Source organism: Panthera tigris, chromosome D2 (genome assembly GCF_018350195.1).
Source record: "Panthera tigris isolate Pti1 chromosome D2, P.tigris_Pti1_mat1.1, whole genome shotgun sequence".
Classification (NCBI taxonomy): Eukaryota; Metazoa; Chordata; class Mammalia; order Carnivora; family Felidae; genus Panthera; species Panthera tigris.
The window spans coordinates 63,956,471-63,978,324 of record NC_056670.1 but is presented as its reverse complement, the minus strand read 5'-3'; the positions used below and the strand labels follow the sequence as shown (position 1 = coordinate 63,978,324).

At 43.8% G+C, this 21,854-nt stretch overlaps 1 protein-coding gene across 5 annotated transcripts in view; it reads left to right on the top strand.

The window, feature by feature from the left end:
• The window catches only part of SORCS1 (sortilin related VPS10 domain containing receptor 1), a 501,774-nt gene that overhangs the window by 312,464 nt on the left and 167,456 nt on the right, over positions 1-21,854 (top strand). For all 5 annotated transcript variants that reach the window (XM_042960645.1, XM_042960644.1, XM_042960643.1 and 2 more), the window contains exons 4-5: positions 1,606-1,764; positions 17,796-17,869. In XM_042960645.1, the coding sequence (XP_042816579.1) occupies positions 1,606-1,764; positions 17,796-17,869 (233 nt within the window). The remainder of the gene's footprint in view (positions 1-1,605; positions 1,765-17,795; positions 17,870-21,854) is intronic.

The following is a 21,854-nucleotide window of genomic DNA, read 5'->3' as shown; positions in this document are numbered from 1 at the left end:
TGGGTTGAAGGAATAGCAAGGAGCTTTAAATTCGTCCTGGGTTACAGAAACACAATCCAGGCTGAGTGTGTCTGGCGTGCGGTGGTCATGTGCCATTGGCGGTGACAGGACACCACTTGCAAAGATGACGCTGACTATTCTGAGGTTTTAATATGATTGCCTCCGCACGCTTGAGAAAGCCCCATGTGTTTGATCTTTTATGACATGACCCTATTTTTTTTTCCTTTTCTTTCCTCTCTCTTCTTTTCCTGGAACTGCTGCGTCCTCAGCTGGCAGTCTTTAAACCCTGGGCTGCAGTGATTTCTCTTCATACGACCACACATTAAGCATATCTTTCATGCTTCTCTGAACCAAACTCAGAAAGTGCCAATTAATAAGTTGATGGGGAACAAGTTAATGGGTAGCATTAAGGCCACCTGTCTGGAGGCATTAGGTGTGCACGTTGACTGAGTGAAAGGAGACCTGCAGAGAGTCGGGAATGAGGTACTTTATCACGCATTCCTAGAGGCATAAAATGAGAGAATAAAAGTCCGTTTTCAGGGCAGCCCCTCCATCTTGTTGCTCTTGTGGATTGTTCACACTGCTCTGGCCAAGGTTAACCATCCTCACGAGAAAGGACAAGGCATCTGAAGCCGTGAGTGTTTACACATGTAAAGCATATTTCTTGGTCAGTAGGCTAAAGATTGAGAAGAACATCCGATACTTTTCCATGGCACTTCCATTCATATCTGCTCCAACTATTCTGGGCATCTTTCTATTGGACGTGACTGGTCTGAAAACTCTATTCATTCATTCATTCATTCGTTCATGTATACATTCATTCATTTATCCATTTATTTATTCATCCATTCATTTGGAAAGTACTCACTGAGTTTCTAAAATACGCGGGGCCTTACTCTAGCTGCTGGGAGTATACTTGTGGGGGAGAAAAAGAGAGGAATATCACAGATCCCTGTTCTCATTGAGTTGATGTACTAGTAGGGAGTATGTAGATGAGAAGCAAAATAAATCAGCAAATTATAAAATAGGTTTAAAGGTGATAAAATCTGGCCTTTATACAATTTCCAGAGGGGGATTTAGAAAGCTCAGCCTTTGAGTCAAGACTCAGAAAATCAGATTAAAGGTAGGAGGACACAGAATATTGTTGGTGTGAATAAGAGGGCTTATGATTAGAGGAAAAAAGGAATGGGCCCCATCCTCTTTCTCTTTCTTTCCACCTTAACCACAGCAGACTATGACAAGTCTTGAATGGAAAGTAGACAAGGCCCAGTAGGAAAGAGGGCTGAGGTTAGGGGAACAGTAGGGCATATTTCAGATTAAGGACATAACCTTGAGAAAATACAAGGAGACCCATAGAAGACAATAAAATGCACTTCATTCTTTCCTCTCCCTTTCAGCTTGTCTGCCTCTTTGATTTTTTAGTGAAAACAGTTTCATGGCATTGGTCCAGGAGAACAAAGCGACAGAGCCAATGTCCTTGTTTAGCCAAGCATTCTTTAGTCCTTCCTGCTGTCTTACCGAACTGTTAGCTTCTTTCTTTAGTTTTTGCAAGTTTGGAAACTTAACGTTTTGTTGTCTTCTTTCCCCAACAATTCTCGGCTGCAGATCATGTTACTCACAGACCCGGAGATTGAGAGCAGCTTACTGATCAGCTCAGATGAAGGGGCCACCTATCAGAAGTACCGGCTGAACTTTTACATTCAGAGCTTGCTTTTCCACCCCAAGCAAGAGGACTGGATTCTGGCATACAGCCAAGACCAAAAGGTGAGCATAATTACCTCATTCGAGACAACAGTGCCTGGTTTTCCAGGGGATGGACCACGAGTTGATTGTCTCTACCTTTCTTCTCGGCAGTGACTTTTGTTCTGTGCAGTAGCCTGAACTCTGAACCAGGGGGTTGGGAGCAGCAAGGAGGATTTCAAGGTGCTTGCTTGAGCTGTGTAAATATCTGAAATAACATACAAGGGAAGAGCCTGACACTAAGGAAGACATGGTGGAGAAGCAGTTATTAATAGATGCCATGGACCATCAGGGGCTCCTACCCACCATGGAATTTGAGACAGTGTTTTGTGCATGTGGAGATGTGAGCATTTTTCTGAATTAAGGGACCAGAGCTTTTTTTCAGAGCCTTCTTGGGAAGGAAAACTCTAAAAAGGTGAAGAACACTAGTGATTTGCTAAAACAGTGAGAGACATGGCCAGAAGAGCAGTGATAATGTTCATAGAGGACATTATTCAGAACCAAGTCATTTCACGCTGACAAGACAACTCTTTCTTCTCTTGGTGGTTGTGCTGAAGGAGAGGTCTACTTTTTAAGAACATTGACTGAGGTTGTGCTAGTGTGTGTGTGTGTGTGTGTGTGTGTGTGTGTGAGAGAGAGAGAGAGAGAGAGAGAGAGAGAGAGAGAGAGATGTGTATATATTTTATGGGATATATACTATATACTACACATACACTATAAAATATCTCTAGTCCCTGCTTTTAAGAAGCTTAAATTTTCAGGTAGAATATAAGGTGAGCAACAGCAGATACAATTAAAGAAACAAAGGATTTACAGGCAAATATGAGACTCTAGCTATAAAAGCCAATGAGAAAATAGGTGAAATATTGCAATGCTCTTTGTGAAGTGAATGATTCAGTGAAGTTATTCTGCAAAATCTTTTTATGGGAATCTTGTGCTAGAAATTACATATATTTAAAGAGATACCGAACTTCTGTGAGTGAGGAGGTTATTCTAGGGTTTGTTTTTTTTTTCTGTCGAGCAGATGTAGATGTGCGGGGTTCTTCCTGAAGGCAGGGAAGGGTAGACGCAACCTTCCAAGATCTCTACTGACTCGGGCATTTTGGAGGTGGCAAATTAAAATTCTTAGGATTGGAGTTTTATTCACGCTGCCCTTACTGCCAAACAAAATGCACATTGAGCCTAAAAATAGAAAAGATTTACAATTAGTATCTTCTTTTCCTCTTGAGCAGCCTGGCTACCCTTTCAGCAGAATGTAAAATTTCATTCCTGGAGTCAGGCCACAGTGCATCTGGTCCAAGATGGTGCAGTTACCAGAGGCGAGGCTGAGCAGCTCGGGACACAGAGTATTAGTCATTTAATCCACTGGGTTGACTGTATTTTATTTGACAGTTGGTTAATTTTCCCCCTGATGCCAGAGGCACAGTGAGGACCAGATTTACCTGGCTAAGTAGAAACTCTACAGTTGTGCTGGAAGAGATGCCCACACATGTAACCCTTCATGTTCCAGCACTTCAAACAGGGCCTCCCACAGCCACTGTGGCCAAGTGAACAACCCTGGAGGAGTGTGGACATCTGAGTTGTGGCCCCACCTCAGCCACAGTACTTGGTGAATGGTACTTGGTGTTGGTCTTTGCCTTAACACGTGTTTACACAAATAGGTATGCTTGCAGGTGCACTTCCAATGAGATGGACAAAAATACATTAGACTCCTCCAGCTCTGTTGTAGATGCTCCTCATGGTGCAGTGTTGGTCTAAATCAGTTTATCAAGGAGCGTTCAGTCCATGCGGGGAGAGAAGATAAATGTACATGAGTTCACTAACAGCCTAAGGGAAGCCAAAAAGGCAGTACCCTCATTCACACATAACAGATACCCAGTTGAAGTAGCCGGATGGATTATATGAAATTGGCAGCCCAAAGTTCAGGAGATAGAGATCGTATGAAATGATTTCACCTTGACCTTAAAGAATATATGTCATATTTCTGTTTGGAGGACCACACTGTACACAAGAGGAATGTCCTAAGCAATAATATAAAGTTAGAAAAACAGTGTTCACAGGGTTGAGAATGCGTCCATTTGACTGAAACTGAAATTTAGTAAAGTTAATTCTGTATATATTTTTGGAATCTGATCTTGACTGCTTTTTGCTGTTTTGACTGCCTGACTTCTAGGCAAAATAAGTTTTGCTTTCATAATTAGGACCCTTTCGAAAAATTTGGCCAGTGTGATGATGTCTTCAGAGGTATACACTATGAAGGTTATTCTGGTAGCAAAGTTAGGATGAACTGGGATAATATGAGGTCAAAAGCAAGAAGACCGGTTAGGATTATATGGCAGTAGTCCTGGTCTGGACCAAAAATACCTTCTGTGACCATGGACCAAATGAATTCTATCACTTTAGAGCTGGAAGGAGCCTTAACAGTCTTTGCTGGTATGTAGCTAACAAACCAAAACTATGAGAAGTTAATGAATTTCCCCCAAAGAGAAAAACCACTCATTGGTATCACATGTCAAAGTTCAGTGAATGGAATAAAGGCTTATATGAAATTTGGTAGCATTCTCATTCTTGATTATGACATCTAGAGATTAGCAGATAGGCAGAAAGATACCAACCTTACTGTTGAGCTCTCTGTTTTTCCTAGAGAGAGTGAAGGAGAAATCATCCTAGAAAAAAAAAAATTGTAGATAGCCTTCTAAGATGAGTAGGGGTTAGAGTACTCCATATCTTAGGGCTTAAGTCACAGAATGAGGAGTGGGGCATTTGCTGGGAGGCAAGTGGGCTGCAGCCATAAGATGAGCCATTGGCCAATGAGGTTGGCTGGAAGTCAAGTGGAAAGGGTGTGTGGCCACTCAGGTGGGTCAGTGATATGAAAATAATAGCCGGCAAACACCCATGAATCATGGAGCTTTTAACACTGATGAGATGCTACACTGAGCACCAAGGAGAGCCCTGTGCTGGTGTCGGCAGGCCAATGACTATATTTGCCCAGGAAAAGGGAACATTTCTTCTTTCATGTAAGGATTGCTCATCAGTTTTTCTGTGACAACTGCTATTGCTGCTGCGGCAGAACTCCCCGTGAAGATCTTAGTCTCATTGCTGGTCCTCGCGCCGCTGGATGCTTTTCTACGCCAGCCTATGGTGAACAGAATCCTCAAGTAAAAGGTGCCATCCCTTTGAAAGAATCTTCTTCAGGTGGCCACTCCTTGAGAACTCACCCGTGAACAGAGTCCTCCTCTCCCCCCTCCTCCTGGTCTCCTGCCCCCATTGTCTTCTCAGACGTGCCCTCCCTCTTTTGAATACATACTCTCCCTCTTTCGCCACCCTTGTTTTCCCCTTACTTCCCTGCCGTTGCCTTTTCTCTCCTTCAGTGCAGGAGACTTTTAAGGCCCTGAGGACGGAGTCTGGAGCCCTGGCTTGCAGGACAGAGCACATATGGGCTGCGGTGTTCTGTTCTGCCTGCATTTCATCTTGTGTGCCTCAGTACTGAGAGGAGGTTTTTTGATGTGCGCATTTTAAAGGACCCAAAGTGTTTTGTTGAGCCTGTTGTCCTTTCTGGCCCAAGAGAGAGTTTTACTGGCCACCAATTCCATAGGAAATCAGATTTGTTTTCTTAAAAATAGCTTTTCATCATGGACAAATGTGTATGGACAAAGGCCCTCAGAATTCATAAAATCAGGCCTTCTGATGTTTCAGTCTTTTTTTTTTTTCTGAGAGAAATCTGGCTATGATATTCCATGTCTAGATGGTTGCCAAGAGGTGAAAGCTTTCTTGAATGAGCATGTGGCTTTCCAAACACCACAGGAATGACTGAAGCAGAAAGCAGTACCTTTTTTTTTCCCTTTAAGGTCCTGAAGTACCCTGGCTACTTAGGGAGCCCTGTCCGGGACCTAATGCAGTATAGACAAAGGAGTTAGCCTCCTTGGCTTCTAATGGGTCTTTGTGAAGGTGTGCCTTTGGAAAGCCCTGAAATCTCCAGAAATGTAAATATAATAGATACTATGGAAATTTTGTCAAATGGACAGAGCGATACTGGTCCCATAAGGTCACACTACTAAGAATTCTTACAAAATAGCAGTCAGTCACAATGGACACAACAAAGAATGCATAGCATTTAGTACAGGACCACCAAGATCTTGCTCTCCTTTATTTATTTATTATCTTTTTTATTTCCGTAATTAGGCAGTCCGCAAAGCAAACATTCTGTACGTTTGGTTGTTTGTTTGTTTGTTTGTTTGCATTCGGAAATGGAGCCGGCACCGGAAAGCAGAGAGAGAGTTCTTCACTCCCTTGCTAGTTTCCCCTCACTTGCTTGCCTCAGTGCAGGAAACCACCCAAGGAAGGCTTAGCAGCAGGCTGAGTCTGCCAGATTACATCTTTATTTTAATTTGGCAATAAACTAGTGTACAAACTGTGCTGTAAAACATTGCCTCCAACGGCATCTCTCAGTCTGTCTTAAACACCTCACTAAACATGATGTGTTGGGAAACATTTGAAATGAGAGAAAACAAAACGCAGATGTGACTGAAAGAGAAAAAAAAGAAGAAGAAAATTATAGGAATGTGCATATACCTCAGCTTTGCAGACCACCGTGGCACTGGGCTCCCGGCCTCTCCATTAGGGGCTGCACTGGGGGACAATTTTTAAAGCGGGGGGGTCTGCAGTGTTGGGAAAGCAACATGACCACTTGGGGCTCAGGCCAGTGAGCAGCTCTAGAGGAAAGGCCCCCTCACCTGCTTGCTCCACTTAACCCCCTGGCAAAGATCTGCAGGGGGGCCTGCTGGCTCTGACCCTTTTTCTCTGGTCCCAGGAGGTGTACTTCCTCTTGCTGCCCTTGTGGATATCCAAGTTCATTGAGGCCATGAACGACAAGCAAGAAACCGTACCGAACAAAGCGGCTGGGTCTGGGCTGTGAGGTGGAGAGCAGGTGTTCATGTAGACATTTAGAGGGGTGGGGGTGGGGAGGTGTTGGGAGGCTCCACCCTGTTGTTCTTGCAGCCTTGGGTGGCTCGTCCAGTGTCACCAGACCTTCATATTTTCTCAAGAGAAGGAATCCTGGTCTATTAGATATGGTATTTTCATACTTTTAAGTATTTACAACTAACTCAAATTAAAAAAAAAATAATGTTATTTATTTTTGAGAGAGAGAGAGAGAGAGATAAAGCATGAGCACGTGTGTGGGTGGGGTGCAGAGAGAGAGGGAGACACAGAATCTGAAGCAAGCTCCAGGCTCCAGACTGTTAGCACAGAGCCTGACATGGGGCTCGAACTCACGAACCGTGAGATCATGACCTGAGCTGAAGTCGGACACTTGACTGAATGAACCACTCAGGCGCCCCAACCAGCTCAAAAACTTAAAACGGAAAATGGTGAGGGGAGAATAAATCTCATCTTGCTGCCTTGCATTAGTCCCCAAATCACTTTTCTTTCCCTTCTGTCTTTCCCATCAGCTTTCTTTTTCTCCTGTTCATGGATCTCCCTGTCAGTTTTATTTCAGACGTTAAATTGTTTTGTGATTTTTTATAAGTTTTATTTATTTATTTTGAGAGAAAGAGCATGGGAGGACAGAGAGTGAGGGGGAGAGAGAGAGAATCCCAAGCAGGCTCTGCACTGTCAGCTCAAAGCCCAGTGCAGGGCTCGATCTCACAAACCATGAGATCATGACCTGAGCCAAAGTCAAAAGTCATCCACTTAACCGCCTGAGCCACTCAGGTGCCCCTGTGTTGTGAATTTTTAAAAAAATGCATCCAAATTGGGTGATCAATTCTGTGGCTGTTAAGACAGAACCTTCAGGACAGTTTGGTGGGCTACCCTTCATTTTGTGGCAGTTCTAGAATATTCACCAGTTTATATTGTTTCATTTATTCTGGAGCTCGATGATTCAGCATTCCAAGTAATATCACATGAGAGCCTGCTCGACTCCTCTGTATTCCAAAGAATCACGGTTTATGAAAGAAGCAAGAAATCCTAAGGGTTGCATGTTACCTCACCTTCAGTATTTTGGCATTTATGTGTATGTGTGAGATATACACAAAACTGAATCATAGCTTTGAAGGGGGCGAACATGTTTTGATAAGGAAGCTCTTTTCACACATAATTGAAACCCTAAATATTAACAGTCAGCATTCTCTGCATGAGTGAAGACTAAGTTTGAGCTAAAATGATATATTGGTAGAAAAGGAAAATTATACTGCCAATGTGTTCAATAGCATACGATAGAATTTTAGTAACCTGTATAAAAGTAAATAAAAAAATACTCCTTTTAGTTTCATATCCATTCCTAAAAACCAAAAAAAAACCAAAAGCAACAACAACAAAACAAACAAAAACAAAACACCTCCCTCCCTCCATTCCTTTTTAATCTTTCCTACGTCCTAACAGAAAGCCATTGCTGATCTTGGTTGTTCTGGATCTTGGCAAACTGTGACTGCTTGAAAAAGGAATAAAGGTCAGTATTTTCCAAAACTCAGTCGTAGTGCTTTCTCGCCAGTAGGAGACAATACAGCAAGCCAGATAAGATCATGAGCTCTCTACTCTGTCAGGTCCTACCAATGGCGGGGTGACCTTTGGCAGGTCACCGTGTGGGTTCTACAACTGTAAAGTAGAAGTAACAATAAGAGAATGTGCCTCACGGGACCGTGTGAGGATGCTGATATAACGTGTGTAAAACACTTACCACAGAGCCTGGTGAAGAGTAAGCATCGTAGAACTGCCAGCCAGTGTATGATTCAGAGGCCTGAGAGCGAGCCGACCTGGTGTGGTGTCGCTGGATTTAGACACGGGCTGCCTTAGCAGCAGTTCGGTGTCTCCCCAGTACCTGAAGTCGTAGACATTTAGGTCAATGTCAGATGCCCCCTTAGCATTCAATTGCTGAAAGGTACCATGGAACCAGAATGAATGGAGCAAGGAAGAACCGATGCGCAGTACTCAGAAAGTATTGATTATAATAACAATAAACCATTAAATATTAAAGCATTTGTCTTCACAGTAACTCTGCTTGTTTTTTAATAGACCTGGTAGCCCCTAAATGTCAAAAGGGCAAGATTGTAATAAATGATAAATAGATCCTTGAAACTCAGCTCCCCGGGGATAGTCAAATAATTTCTGCACAAGTGCACTTAGCAAACGCATAGCTACCTAATGCCATCCTGTTTCTCCAAGGCACGACAGTAAGTAAAAAGGCACTCAGTTATGTATGTGAAATATGTTGAGCATTATAGTCCTTGCTGATTTGGTAGGATTTCCATGTGCTTGAAATTTTCCAATGTCAGAGCTGATTTCTATTCTCATGAATATGTAAATAATGTAAGTATCCAACTACAAAACTGGCAATTAGAGTGGAAACCAGGGAGCTTGCTAAATGTCATCCCCAGTGCTTGTTTATAAAACAAATTCTCTAGCTGAAATGCCATAATATGTAAACAAGAGAGGCCTCTGTTCACCTTAGATGCCTTGTTTAACTAGGTGATATCATCATTTTTCACTTGCGACCCTGGAACACTTTGAGCTACCTGTTCCTAACCATTTGAATGGAAGGGGCTGCAAGAAGGAAAACTGGGACATAATCGAAAGGAGTTGCTAGGATTAAGGTTTGGACAGGCACAATTATGCTATTTGGTAGCTATTTAAGCTTTGAAATAAGGTCAACATTTTTCCTTATGCCGCTTTTTAGCCAGCTCTTTTGATCTGTTCTGTACTGTCCACCAGTACTTGTCTGAATGGAGTTTGTCACCTCCTTAAATCAAGTCCCCGTCTGGAAAAGTTTGGAGGACATTAGACTGCTTAAGAGAACCTGGATTTCTTTCCTTAAAGAGTTCATTTGTAAGATGCCCAGAAAGCCCTGCCTCTCAGGGGGGCCCTTTAGAAATCTTATAATGCTAGGATTTTCTGCATTCTTCCATGTCAAGAGTGGTTGCAAGCAGTGATGTTGCCAAGAAGGGCAGGGCTTTGGGGAGGAGGAAGGCTTGGCCTTGTGAGTAGACACATTTTGTGAATTTATGACTATGATTTTCATATTTAAAAAAAAATGTGATCTTGGCCAACCTTTTACCATGATATTGTAAGTACATATTACAAATGGCACAGTCATTGTTCCCAGGGACTCAGAGGCCAAGATCACATAGCTGGCAAGAAGAAGAAAAACCGGAAGTTACACACCCTCCTAAAATTGCCAGGTTCCTAAAATCAAATGAAAAGGCACTGATACAGACCTTCAAGACTCTCATTCTCCCCACTTACTTAACTCCAATGCCTGCCTGGCCAACGCAACTACAGGCATGTCGAGAAAATATCCCAGAACAAGAAGACATGTGATTCAAAGCCAAATAACTTCTGTTGCCCTAGGAAAGTCCATAATAAAAAAATATTCAGCCTCAGAGGCTGGGAACTTGGAATTCTTATCTAAGACCCTTCCTTGCTTCCAGAAAGTCTGGAAGAAAAAGACAGTCACATCTGCCTCTCCCTATCATTCCTGCCTTCCTCAGGGTCTGTGGATACTGAAGCTTGATGGCAATAATCCGTAGCAGAAAGAGGAGTGAGACAGAACTAGCAGTGACCATTCATTCATCCTGTAGCAAGCCTTCTGCAGGGTTTTTCACACCAACTGCTCAACTTTATTCTTGCAGCAAGCATTAGTGATGTTATTATGCTCATTTAGCATTTGGGGACTCTGTGGGTCTAAGGAGTTAAGAAAATTTCCTAAGATGGCCTGTCAAGCAATTGCTAGAACCAGAGTATAGTCGTTGTTTGAATGTCTTCATGCTCTGTCCTCATTGCATTAAAAAATCCAAAACCCCCCCAAAAAAATGTTTGCCTCCCTGGAAAAGCCATTATGGTTTTTAAATTTTCTTTAATTGCCATTTCCCTCCCCCTGTTTTTATGTAATTGTCTCTTCTCTGTCCGACCTACCACATATGCCTCTGACAGATACCGCGGTGCCCATATCAGGAGCTGATTTCACAGCAGAGGGAGGACTGTTGTTTGAAGATCACGCGGGAGAGGAAGCGAGGGGTGGTGGGACCTGTGAGCTGGAGGGAAACCAGCCCCCACTGGTTCCTAGGCACCCGCACCCCTTGTGATAGAGAGGAGTCTGCTTGTAAAACTTCCCCCTGCCCAGGCCAAGTGATGGGGCTTTCAGAAGTGACCCACTCCATGGGGACGCCTGGGTGGCTCAATCGGTTAAGTGTCTAACTCCTGATCTTGGCTCCGGTCATGATCTCAGTGTTTATGAGTCCACATTGGGCTTCACGGACTTTGTCCTGACAGCACAGAGCCTGCTTGGGACTCTGTCTCTCCCTCTCTCTGCCCCTCTCCTCTTGCTGTCTCTCTGTTCTCTCTCAAAATAAATAAATGAACTTAAAAAAAAAAAAAGTGACCCAGTCTAATGTTCCACTTCTGGTCAGATGTTTTTCTTTTTAAATGTTGTTTTGTTTGTTTATATTTTTTAATGGCCTCCCCTTCCCTCTGTCTCATACCCAGGGGCCCTGTCTAATCAGGCACTCACCGGTCCCCCGCCCTGGTGAAGCACCTTCCAGCTGGCCTGTCTCCCCCATTCCATCTTCACGGTCCTAATGCATCGGTCTTACAGAGACACAGCTCCAATTACGTTCCAAGTGACAATTTTCTCCTGCTGATTTTTATGTTTCACAACTTCTGAGCTTTATCATCTGTGCATTTAAAGAATGGTATGATCGTATGGCTATGGAGGGCTACTCCTTTTATCATCAGTTGCCTTGATATTATGGGATTTGTCACATAGTTTCTATTTCAGCATCTAATTATTTTATTTATCTTATATTTATTTCTCCATCTATATTAGATCATCTTTAAGGCCAAGATTCCATATTATACACACACACACACACACACACACACACACACACCTCCAGACCCAGGTGCACAGGAAGTATCTATAAATGAAAGTGGCCCTCGGTCACACATTGAACCTTCCTTCCCAGACAGCCCCAGCTCCATATGTCTAATCTCCCAAGGCTGCCTCAAAGTGCCAAACCCAACTGTGGGGCATGTGACAGACTTCAGTGACAGCTGGGGAATGGCCAGTGACAGATTTGATAAATCCAGCCACAGGAGAGATTGATGGAGCCAGTGATATGCCATCATTCCTGCTCACTGTTCATCAGCAAAGGCTGAATCCACAGCCTTGGTGCTCTTGTCTTTTGACCTTGGTGACATTTGGATCCAGTCTGTATTAGCTCCCTGCAAGTTTCAGTAGGATTGCATCTGTCCGTCCGCATCCATCCCGCACCCAGGCTCTGTTTATAGCCTCTCGGCCCCCATGGCTTCACCTTTCTGCACATAGCCCAGTCAAGCCGGGTCTCTTGCAGTTCACAAACAAAGAACAAAAACACGACCCTAAGCTTTGCAGCTCTGTTTATTTGCTCAGACTAACCCGTTCATTCTGGAACACTTTTTCACCACATATTTATTTTAAGGAATCTTAACTGTCCTCCTAGGCCCATCTTGAAAGTTCTGCCAGATTCCCAATCTGGAAGAGTCTCTCCTGCATAGGCCACCATAGCACTCTGAACTGAACATTATACATGATTACTATATGTTATCCGTGATATTCTAGCCTTTGGTGTGAGGAATTTGCATGTGTTGGCGACAGGAGTGCCGGTCTGAGACAGCCATGATGCGTCTCTCACCACCTCTCCCTATACCCACTAGCCAGGAAGAAGACTCGTGCCAAAGCTTAGGGAAGCTTTGTCAAACTACTTTAGGTACCTCGGGGTGTGCTATTCCCTTCAAGTGAGGTCAGGCCTTGTTCCGTGCTGTAGAACCAGAGTATCCGGCACACTTCTGACGACCATGGATTTCTGTGGATGGATTCTCTTTCTTCCTGTTGAAGCTGGTGGACGAAAGAGCTTGATATTTGCAGTGCCTCGGGCCTGGCGTTAGGAATTCATTTGAAGTCCTCAAGGTGCCATCTCTTTTTTCCTAAGAAGAATGCAGTAACAGCATTGAGAACTGGAGAATCATGAGGTAGATGAGTGCTTTGTACCCAGACCATCCCCAGGGCATTATTAGGATGAGGCAAATAAAATAAAACTGGCAGGGTTTTCTGTCAGCCATCTCAAGAAGTGCAATTTGCAGGCCTCCTGCCTCTAGAATGTTAAGGGCAGAGAAGCAAAAAGGAGCAAGCAGGCAACCTTGAAAAGAGCCCCCAGCAGGAAGTATTCTGCCAACATGGAAGCCTCTCAAGGAGTCTGTGTGGCGGAGACCCAGGGGCCTGCCTCCTCACTGGGAAAGTCTCCGTGAGGAGCTTTGTGGAGGAAGCATTCAATCCTGTCAACCACAGATCTAAAAGATGTTATCGCTCTTCCCTTTTGCCAAATTGTGTCCTCGCACCAATATCCTAAGTGCAGAAGAAAATGCCTAACGTGCCCTTGTCTCACTTTGAAAGAGTGGCTGCATTGATCTGATTTAGAAATATTGAGAAGACTTTCCAGGGACAGTGATGATTGCAGGCTTTTGCGTCGGCACACGGAAGTGGGATTTCTCTTCAAAGAAAGATGCTTCCCTGCTAGGGCTTGGGCCACCATGCAAATGGTAAGAAGATGGAAAATGGAAGTTGCCACCAGCTGTGCTCACACCCCCCGTCTCTCACCCCGGCTTAGTCTGCTGAAGAGCAGGAACGCTGAGCAATGCCACTGACTCTCACTACTTCTCACCCGCAAGCTCTCGGTCTTCCTGTGGCATCCATCTTTGTTCTCCCCTGAGCCTGCAGCCCTAATCCAGTTGCATCTCTGCAGCCTCCTGAGGACGGCCCCAGAGATGGCTGAACCGGTTAAAAGCTCACAACAAAACTAACCCGTGCCATTGTATTCTTTGCAATTAACTGTATTTTTATCTGGACTCTTCTCACAGCAGACAACGGCAGATGGCAAAACAAACCAGTGTGAGAGATGTCTAAAAAAGAAAAAAAAAATAATAAGAAGAAAGAAGGAGGGAAGGGGGGAGGGAGAAGGTGGGGGGAGGAAAAGAGAGGGACAGACCATTCTGGAAAGGAGCCTGGCAGGAGGGAGAAGTATTGACAGGCCCAGACCAGCATAATGACAGAGTGGAGGGTCAGGCCCTGAGGCTGATAGTAGATCTGGAGTGTAGATGAGCATTGGGTTTGTGCTCATTAAGTTATATTTACTGAGGAAGGAAAGAGGTCTCCGGTAGTTGAGGATGATTTGAGACAGGAAGGGCTTTCTGCCTTGCATTCTTAGTCAACCAGAATCCTTCCCATGTTCCCTTTCTAAAATTTCTACTCCTTCAAAAATTTTCCCCAATTTCCCCCAATAGTTTGTACCAGTGTTAGACTAATAAAAACAAAACCAAAACCCTTCAAGAATGGTGTTTTGGTGTTTACGACAGAGGTTAGTAGATGAATGTTGCCCTCCTAAAACAAATATTGTGTCTTCCCTCTGATCTCTCTCTCTCTCTCTTTCTCTCTTTCTCTCCGCTCAGCATTCCTGGAGAAAGCTGTTCTGTTTTCTCTGATATGACAGATAGTAATGATAGTTCTTAGTATTGTGTTCTGACAGTCAAAAGAAACCTTAGAGCCAGAGACAGACAGACAGGGAAATAAATCTTATTTAGGTACTACCAACACTATGAATTGTATTAAAGGACGTTGACTCGTTCTACACAAAAAGCCTTCCACTGGCGGCTGAGACAGTGTCATTGAGTAAAAGGCCTTGAGCCCTTTCTCTGCTTTATGGAGGAGAATTTTGCTGTCAGACTCTGCAGGTTTCATTAACACGTTAATTTGAGTGGCTCTGAGTTGTTAAACTTTTCTTGCTCTGACTCCAGCCTGGACACTAGGGGGAAAATGTTTAAAGTAGTAGGTGAAGTACACAGAGCAGCTTTGCCTAAGGGTAAATAGGCAAGACCCTGCTTCCAAATCCTTGGCAGTTTCAAATGTACTGATTTTTTATAGTTTTGGCTTGTTCATTTGTTTATTTTTTAGATATAGACCTCTACTGTGGATCTATGGAAATAAAACATATCCCTCTGATAAGTGACCTTTGTTCGCCCACTGGGAAACCTGGGTGGTACTTTACTGGGTAGATTCATCACTAGGGAATTTGCATGGTATAAAATCGATACTCCCCCCCCCCCCCCCCGCCTTATCATCACTATGTGCTAGACGCTTTCTGGAAGGAAAGGATTCCCGATACCTGTGAGCTTTGTAGTCCTGTCAAAGGGGCAGTGAGTGGTCTCAGATATTTTAGAGTGATTTAAGATAGGGAGGAACTCCTGCCTTGCATTCCTAGAAGGTTCTCTTGGAAGGCTACTGAGTAAGTTAAATATAAATAGGTGGCCTGTAGTTTGATACCATCTGTGGGACCATAGATCTTTGGAAATGAGGCCACTGGGAATTTTAGTGTGTAGGAGAAAGTTCATAGAAAAGGTATATTTTGATCTGGGCCTAAAAAAGAAGACTGACATTGAGGTAGGCAAGTCCTGAAGCCACCGCAGCCAGAGTGGGTAGCATCAGTGAAGACACAGCAGAGGAAATGTGTTCAGGTGTGAATGAGAGAGTGAGAAGGTGGAGTCCGCCAACACCAAAGGGGACCTTTCGAGAAAGAAGGCTGGAAGTAATGTCACCAAGCTGAATAAGAGGCTTGGTTTATTGGAGTATCTGGTATATCTACTGCTCGAGGGGCCTCTGGATGTTCACAAATAACAAAGCAGCCCGTGAAGACGATAAAAACAAATATCATGGGACATACCTGACTGGTCCACAGATTCTGAATCCAAGCCTAGAGGGATCAATTAAAAAAGACATAGAAAACACACACACACACACACACACACACACACACACAGATGCCAGCCCCCAGTGATTCCTCACAGAGATGAATTTTCTGTGGCGGCAGGGGTGGCCCCATATGAACCCTCAGAGTTAATATTTGGTTTTCAGGATATCTGGGAGTCCAGCTTCACACCCAGAGTTGTTATTATTTCAAACCATCCTTCTTCTGTTACAGTTGCATAAATCCTTATATATAAAGATAGATATTAACGTACATTTATATAGAGACAGAGACACAGACAACGGTGTGGACTCTGTTCTCTTTAAACTCATGGAAAGAAGTATAGCTCTGGGCTTTAAAAAAGATAGAGCAAGGGGAGAAGGAGGAGCAGACCCTCCCATTCCAGGTGCTTGCTGTTGTTCCCCAAGTCTGTGCATTCAGATGCCAAGTGTTCACAACAAGCTGGCAAACAAGTAGCAGGACGTGTGTGCCCTGGCTGCTTGGGTTCTGAATGGAGAGGGAGTGAACTGTCCCATCTGTTGTTATCTCTGTGATGGGAACTGTGTCCCCAGCTCTGCGTGGCACTCTTAAAAGGAATCAAGCATAAAATGTATGCAGGCAACCTTTCCCCAGGCATGATGGGGCAGAGAAGAATAGTAAGACTTGAAAGAAACAGCCATAAATTCTCCTTGACCAAATACCCAAATACTGTGTTGTTGGACTCAATTGAGCCACTTGCTTAGTAATCACATATTTCAGCCTTTTCTTTTTGGCTTTAGAGTCTGTTTTGAACCACTGGACATACTGTCATAGGAAGCTCTTCCAAGGGTCAGTAAATACTCACTTGAGCTGACCTGTTCCTTGGACTTGCCCAGTGCATGTGCAGCCTTGGCGAATCACTCGGTGAGTCATTTGACCCTTCACTGAGTGCTGAAGCTGGAGACAGGACAAGGCTGGGCAATCATGGTATTCAGTAGAGTATGACTCATTATCCATTCACTGTGGGATTGGGCGAATGCAGTGGTGGAAGATTGGGATGTGAGTGGGTTACAGACCAGGCACACAGTAGAAAGGAGATGTTTCCAATGATATTTATCACATCGGTAGCCAAATGTCCATGGGACCCAGAATGCCTAGAGCAACAGGAATCTCCGGGCTGCCATGAGGACACTTCTCTAGAGCTGTAAAGATTATTGGAGAGGAGCAGAGGTGTGGAGTGAGCCAGGATAAAGAGCAAGATGTAAGAGAAGAATGACATTTGGAAGGAATGGAATATGTGGAGCATTAGACCCTGTCTCATGAGCAGTGTTTCTTTGTAGTGGCCTCGGGAGAGTACTGAAGCCATGTAGCATGTGGACTTGAACTCTTACCAGCTGTAGAGCCATCTGTAAATTAACTTCATATATCACGGGGATGATGTGTGGATGAAATGAAATAATGCATGGGGAGCCCTTGCATCAAAGTGAAGGTGTAGTCCACGTGGGCTGCTGGAATAGCCTGAAGCTTCTCTGGCTGTTGTGGAAAAGACCAACAACAACACTGGCTCCCCTGGGCTGCAGGTTCGGTTCCGGGCTCCCTGACTTACCATTCAAAGCCTTTTCCCAAGTTGCCCTCAACATTCACATCTATATTTACGTAGATAAGCCAGGTTTATTTGTATACTGTCCCTGCACATCTCACCACTTTGATCACATCACTCCTTTTGCAATGAGTGTTCTGTTTTTGTCACTGTGAATGCTGCCATTCATTCGGACCTCAGCTGAATCCGCACACATCTGTGAAGCATCCCTGATGTCTGAGTCTCCCTCCTTGGCATTCCTCTGTCCCCGGTGGCCTCATGCATTCCTCATGACTTCAGTCAGGTTCAGGTCATACTATCGGCTCTTCGAGAGCCAGGTCTCGATTTTGCACTTCTTCGTATTCCACACAGTGATCTGCACGTGATATCATTAGGTCACGAGGTACCACTGGCTCTGTCACCGGGGGGAAACCAAGTATGAATCCCAGCTCATTCTAATGTTTAGAGGGTATGCGATTTCCAACAAATCACTTAATCTTCCTGCACTTCAGCTTCCTCAGTTGTAAAGGGGGGATATTAATATCTGACTTGCAGAGTGTACATGAGGAGTAGAGATGACACGTGGATCATTTACCTGGCAGGCACTCAACAAATGGTAGGCACTAGTGTTGTTGTCGTTGTTATTCTTACTGTTCTTGATCCCGTGAACTAATATATGTATATCCGATGTGCCACGGGTCATAGTGCTGAACAATTTCTCTTCTCAACAGTTATACAGCTCTGCCGAATTTGGGAGAAGATGGCAGCTTATCCAGGAGGGTGTCGTACCAAACAGGTTCTACTGGTAAGTCTCGTTGTTTTTGTAACACATTAAGAGATCACCTAGTAAATGAGCTTTGGAGTCTTTTTCTCACTGAAAGCTCTCACATGAGGTCTGTCCTTTTTAGACATGCCTACATCCCCCTACAGAGCAGGATGTGATGTTGGAATAGTCAGCACCTTAAGGGAAAGTTACAGCCTTGTCACAAACTGCTCAGTAAGCCCCAAATAGATCACTGAGATTAGTGAACAGCATGGGCTTTGTAACTGTTGTTTTATTCTGTTTTGATGGGACTTGTGAAATAGACACTTTTAACATTTTAATACTGGTTTTTATCACTAAAAGCATTATATGCACATATATTACAAAGTCAAAGGTTTCAGTGTAGATAAATAGATCTTATTCATCCAAAAGTAGCTTTTCCTCCTATCCCTGGTTTCATGTCTCCTAGATCTCATCATGTGGACACAACCAGCTTTCTTCGGTTCTCATTTCTCCTTCCGTGAATTTTCTATGAGTTACCAAACATATGTATATTCTTAGCTTGGGCTGCTATAACACAATACCGTGGACTCGGTAGCTTAAACAACACATTTCTTTCTCATGGCTCTTGAGGCCAGCAAGTCCAAGATCAAGGTGCTGGCAGATTCCGTTCCTGGTGAAGATCAGGATATTTCAGAGGATATTGCAAGATGTTTCAGAGGATAGTGCAGGATATTGCAGAGGGCTGCCTTCTCGCTTTGTCTGCACACAGGGGAGGGGAAGAGAGGAATAGCAAAAGAAAGAATGAAGCAAGGAAAGTAATATTCTTTCTTTTCTTTACCACCTATGCCCATCCCCCTGATGATACTAGAGGTGCCTTCCCTCCATGGGAATGGGTGGCCCCAATTGAAAAGAAGGGAGGGGTGCCTGGGTGGCTTGGTCGGTTGAGCATCCAACTCTTGACTTTGGCTCAGTCCGAAATCCCAGGGTCCTTGGATCAAGCCTCACAACAGGCTCCATGCTGAGTGTGGAGCCTTCTTGGGGTTCATTCATTCATTCTCTCTCTCTCTCTTCCCCTTTCCTCTTCTCCCCCACTTGTGCCTTTGATCTTTCTTTCTCTCTCTCTAAAATTAGAACAAAAATTGGGGGGCACCTGGATGGCTCAGTTGGTTAAGTGTCTGACTTCGGCCTAGGTCATGATCTCCCAATTCATGAGTTCGAGCCCCGTGTGGGGCTCTGTGCTGACAGCTCAGAGCCTGGAGCCTGCCTCAGATCCTGTGTCTCCCTCTCTCTCTCTCTCTGCCCCTCCCCTGCTCATACTTTGTCTCTCTGTGTCTGTCAAAAATAAATAAATGTTAAAAAAAATTAAAAAACTGAAAAATAAAAAACAAAATTAGAAAAAAAAATTAAAAGAAAAAAAAAGGGAATAAAGAAGTCCCTTTCGTTTTTTGTTTCCAAGGCCCTACATCCTGGCAAAGCAAGAAGAGTAAGAAGTGTTCTAGTGTAATGTTGACTTTACTTATCAGCCACTTTTGAATTTACAACCTAACCCCTGCCAGAAGATGTGACTACCTCACTTGACCTAATCTGCCCCTAGAAAGGACATTTAGATTGATGTTAGACTTTTGCTGGTACCAACAGTACTATAAGAACTGGCTCAAACAAGAGTTTCAATATTTCATGTTCACATCATTCAGAATCATTGGAACCAGGACCTTCAAGGAGCCAACAATTTCCTTGCTTGTTGTGCGTCTCCCATTTACTCCTCCCAAAATCACACTGCCTCTCATCAGCCTTTGGGCTTACAGGCACCTGATGGCTCCCCACACCCAACCCAGTTCTCTCACTTCTAAGAGCAATGTGTTTTCATCTTTCTCATTTTCAAACCCTGCCCTAAATACCCTGTGGGAGTTGAAAGCCCAAGGAAATGCATTAGAGGAGTCTCTTAACATACTTGTGAAACTGCCTGAAAAAGTGAAGGATAAGTCATTTGCAAACAAACTGGCTCAAAGAGAACACCTAGAGAACTATGTATGGAACAATACCTTCTTTGTCCACCTCATGAAGAGACATAACTAAAGGGGCACCTGGGTGGCTCAATCGGTTAAGCATCCAACTTTGGCTCAGGCCATGACCTCACGGTTTGTGGGTTCAAGCCCCATGTCGGTCGGGCTCCGTGCTGGCAGCTCAGAGCCTGGAGCTTGCTTCAGATTCTGTGTCTCCCTCTCTCTCTGCCCCTCCCCTGCTCACACTGTGTCGCTCTGTCTCTCAAACATAAACATTATTTTTTTTTTATCAAAAAAGAGAGACATTGATAACTGAAGAAAGTTTTTATTACACAGGATCCCTTCACCTCCTTCCCCCTGCTTTTCTTGCTCACAGGTGGCTTGAGCCTTGCTTTCAGGGTCCACATCGGCCCCTCTCTTCTCCGGGAATTCCCCTCTAGCTGTCACTTAGTCTCCCTCCTCTGGTGGGCATTTCTTGCTGTCTTATGCTGTCCCTTACTCATAAGTATGCAAGGTGTCAACCTTGCAGCTCCATCTGTTTTGCCTTATAAATTATGGAAAATTATGAAATCACTTTTTGGAAAGAGGGTCCATTTTTTTTTTCTATTTTTTTTTTCATTCACTCTTTGACTTGATGTTCCATGTGCATAGCTTGCCAGTGAAGAAGTGTAAGGGACAGATCTTTCCTCAATCCTGCTTCCAAGTGACTTCAAATAGCTGCCTGTGGACCCAGAAAAAGAAAGTAGGAAGTTGCAATTCACAAAGGACTAGATAGACATATGTTCTTACCAATAGAAACAAAAACAATGACTGAAAAGATGGACAAGAACAAAGAACTAAGATGGGACTATTTCCCATGCATGTGGTACATGGTACACACTATTTTCTAGCTCATGGAAGGTCTTATTCACAAATAGCATTTTGAGGTGAACAGACCAATCATTTCTTTGGCGGGTGCTAATTACAGTCCATTTTTATCTATTCTCTGAATAGAAGTCTTTCATCTGAAAGCCTGATTAGCAAAGCCCTTTTAACCATATGTCGTAATACTATTATCTTTATAAAAATTGTTGTGGATGAATCCTGATTAATCTGTTAAGTAAAATAAATAATACCCCTCTTTCTACCTTTGGGAACAGAGAGACACATCTTGTCCATTCAAGCCCCACACAGTGATAAGTATGATTCAGACTTAAGCTATTTAATTCTTATAACAGTTTAATGAAGTAATGAAGTAAGACTTGCATTATCATCATTAACAGATAGGGAACCTGTGGCATGAAGAGATTAACTAATTTAGCCAAGGTCACACAGCCAGAAAGTAGCAGAGCTGGGATTCAAAGGTAGACAGTCTGGCTCCAAAGCCCATGCTCTCCTAAATCGATGGATTCCGTTGCCTCTGCCTCTTGGCCTTTTTTTTCTGGGCTGAGGCTATGAGCCCTGGAAATTCAGCCCATTCAGGCAGATGAGGAGAGAAAACCCAAAGCTCTTTTGGCCATGGTGCCGGCATGAGTATCTCTCCAACTGGGCTTGGCAGATGGCCCCCATGGGTCCTTTAAGCTCTTTGGTTTTTCCAGAGAAGGCATGAGACCTTGTAAATTGCACAGTGCACATGACTGTTGATGAAAATCTCTTGATCTCTGGCCACGTGGTCTATATTTCTGACTGAGCAACTTCCTGAGGCTGGCAGCAAAGGTGTCAGTCAAAGCAATATTTATTAGACTCACTCCTGGAAACCAATTGCTTCAAATGACATAGGAACCATGGGGCTATCTAGGATTGCTCAGCAAGCTTAATTACAAGAGGCCCCCTTTAATCATTTTTGCTTGGAGCCTGACTGCAGGGGTGTGGAAAGGCCTGAGGGCAACTTTTCTAGTGATGAATTATCTAACGTAAGGGACTCTGGGTAATAACACAGCATTTCCCATAGAGAGAAATGAAGATGAATTCATATCTTTTCCTCATCACCAAGTACACTTGAGAAACATCTCTTCTGGTTGGCAATAGCAGTGCTCTCTCTG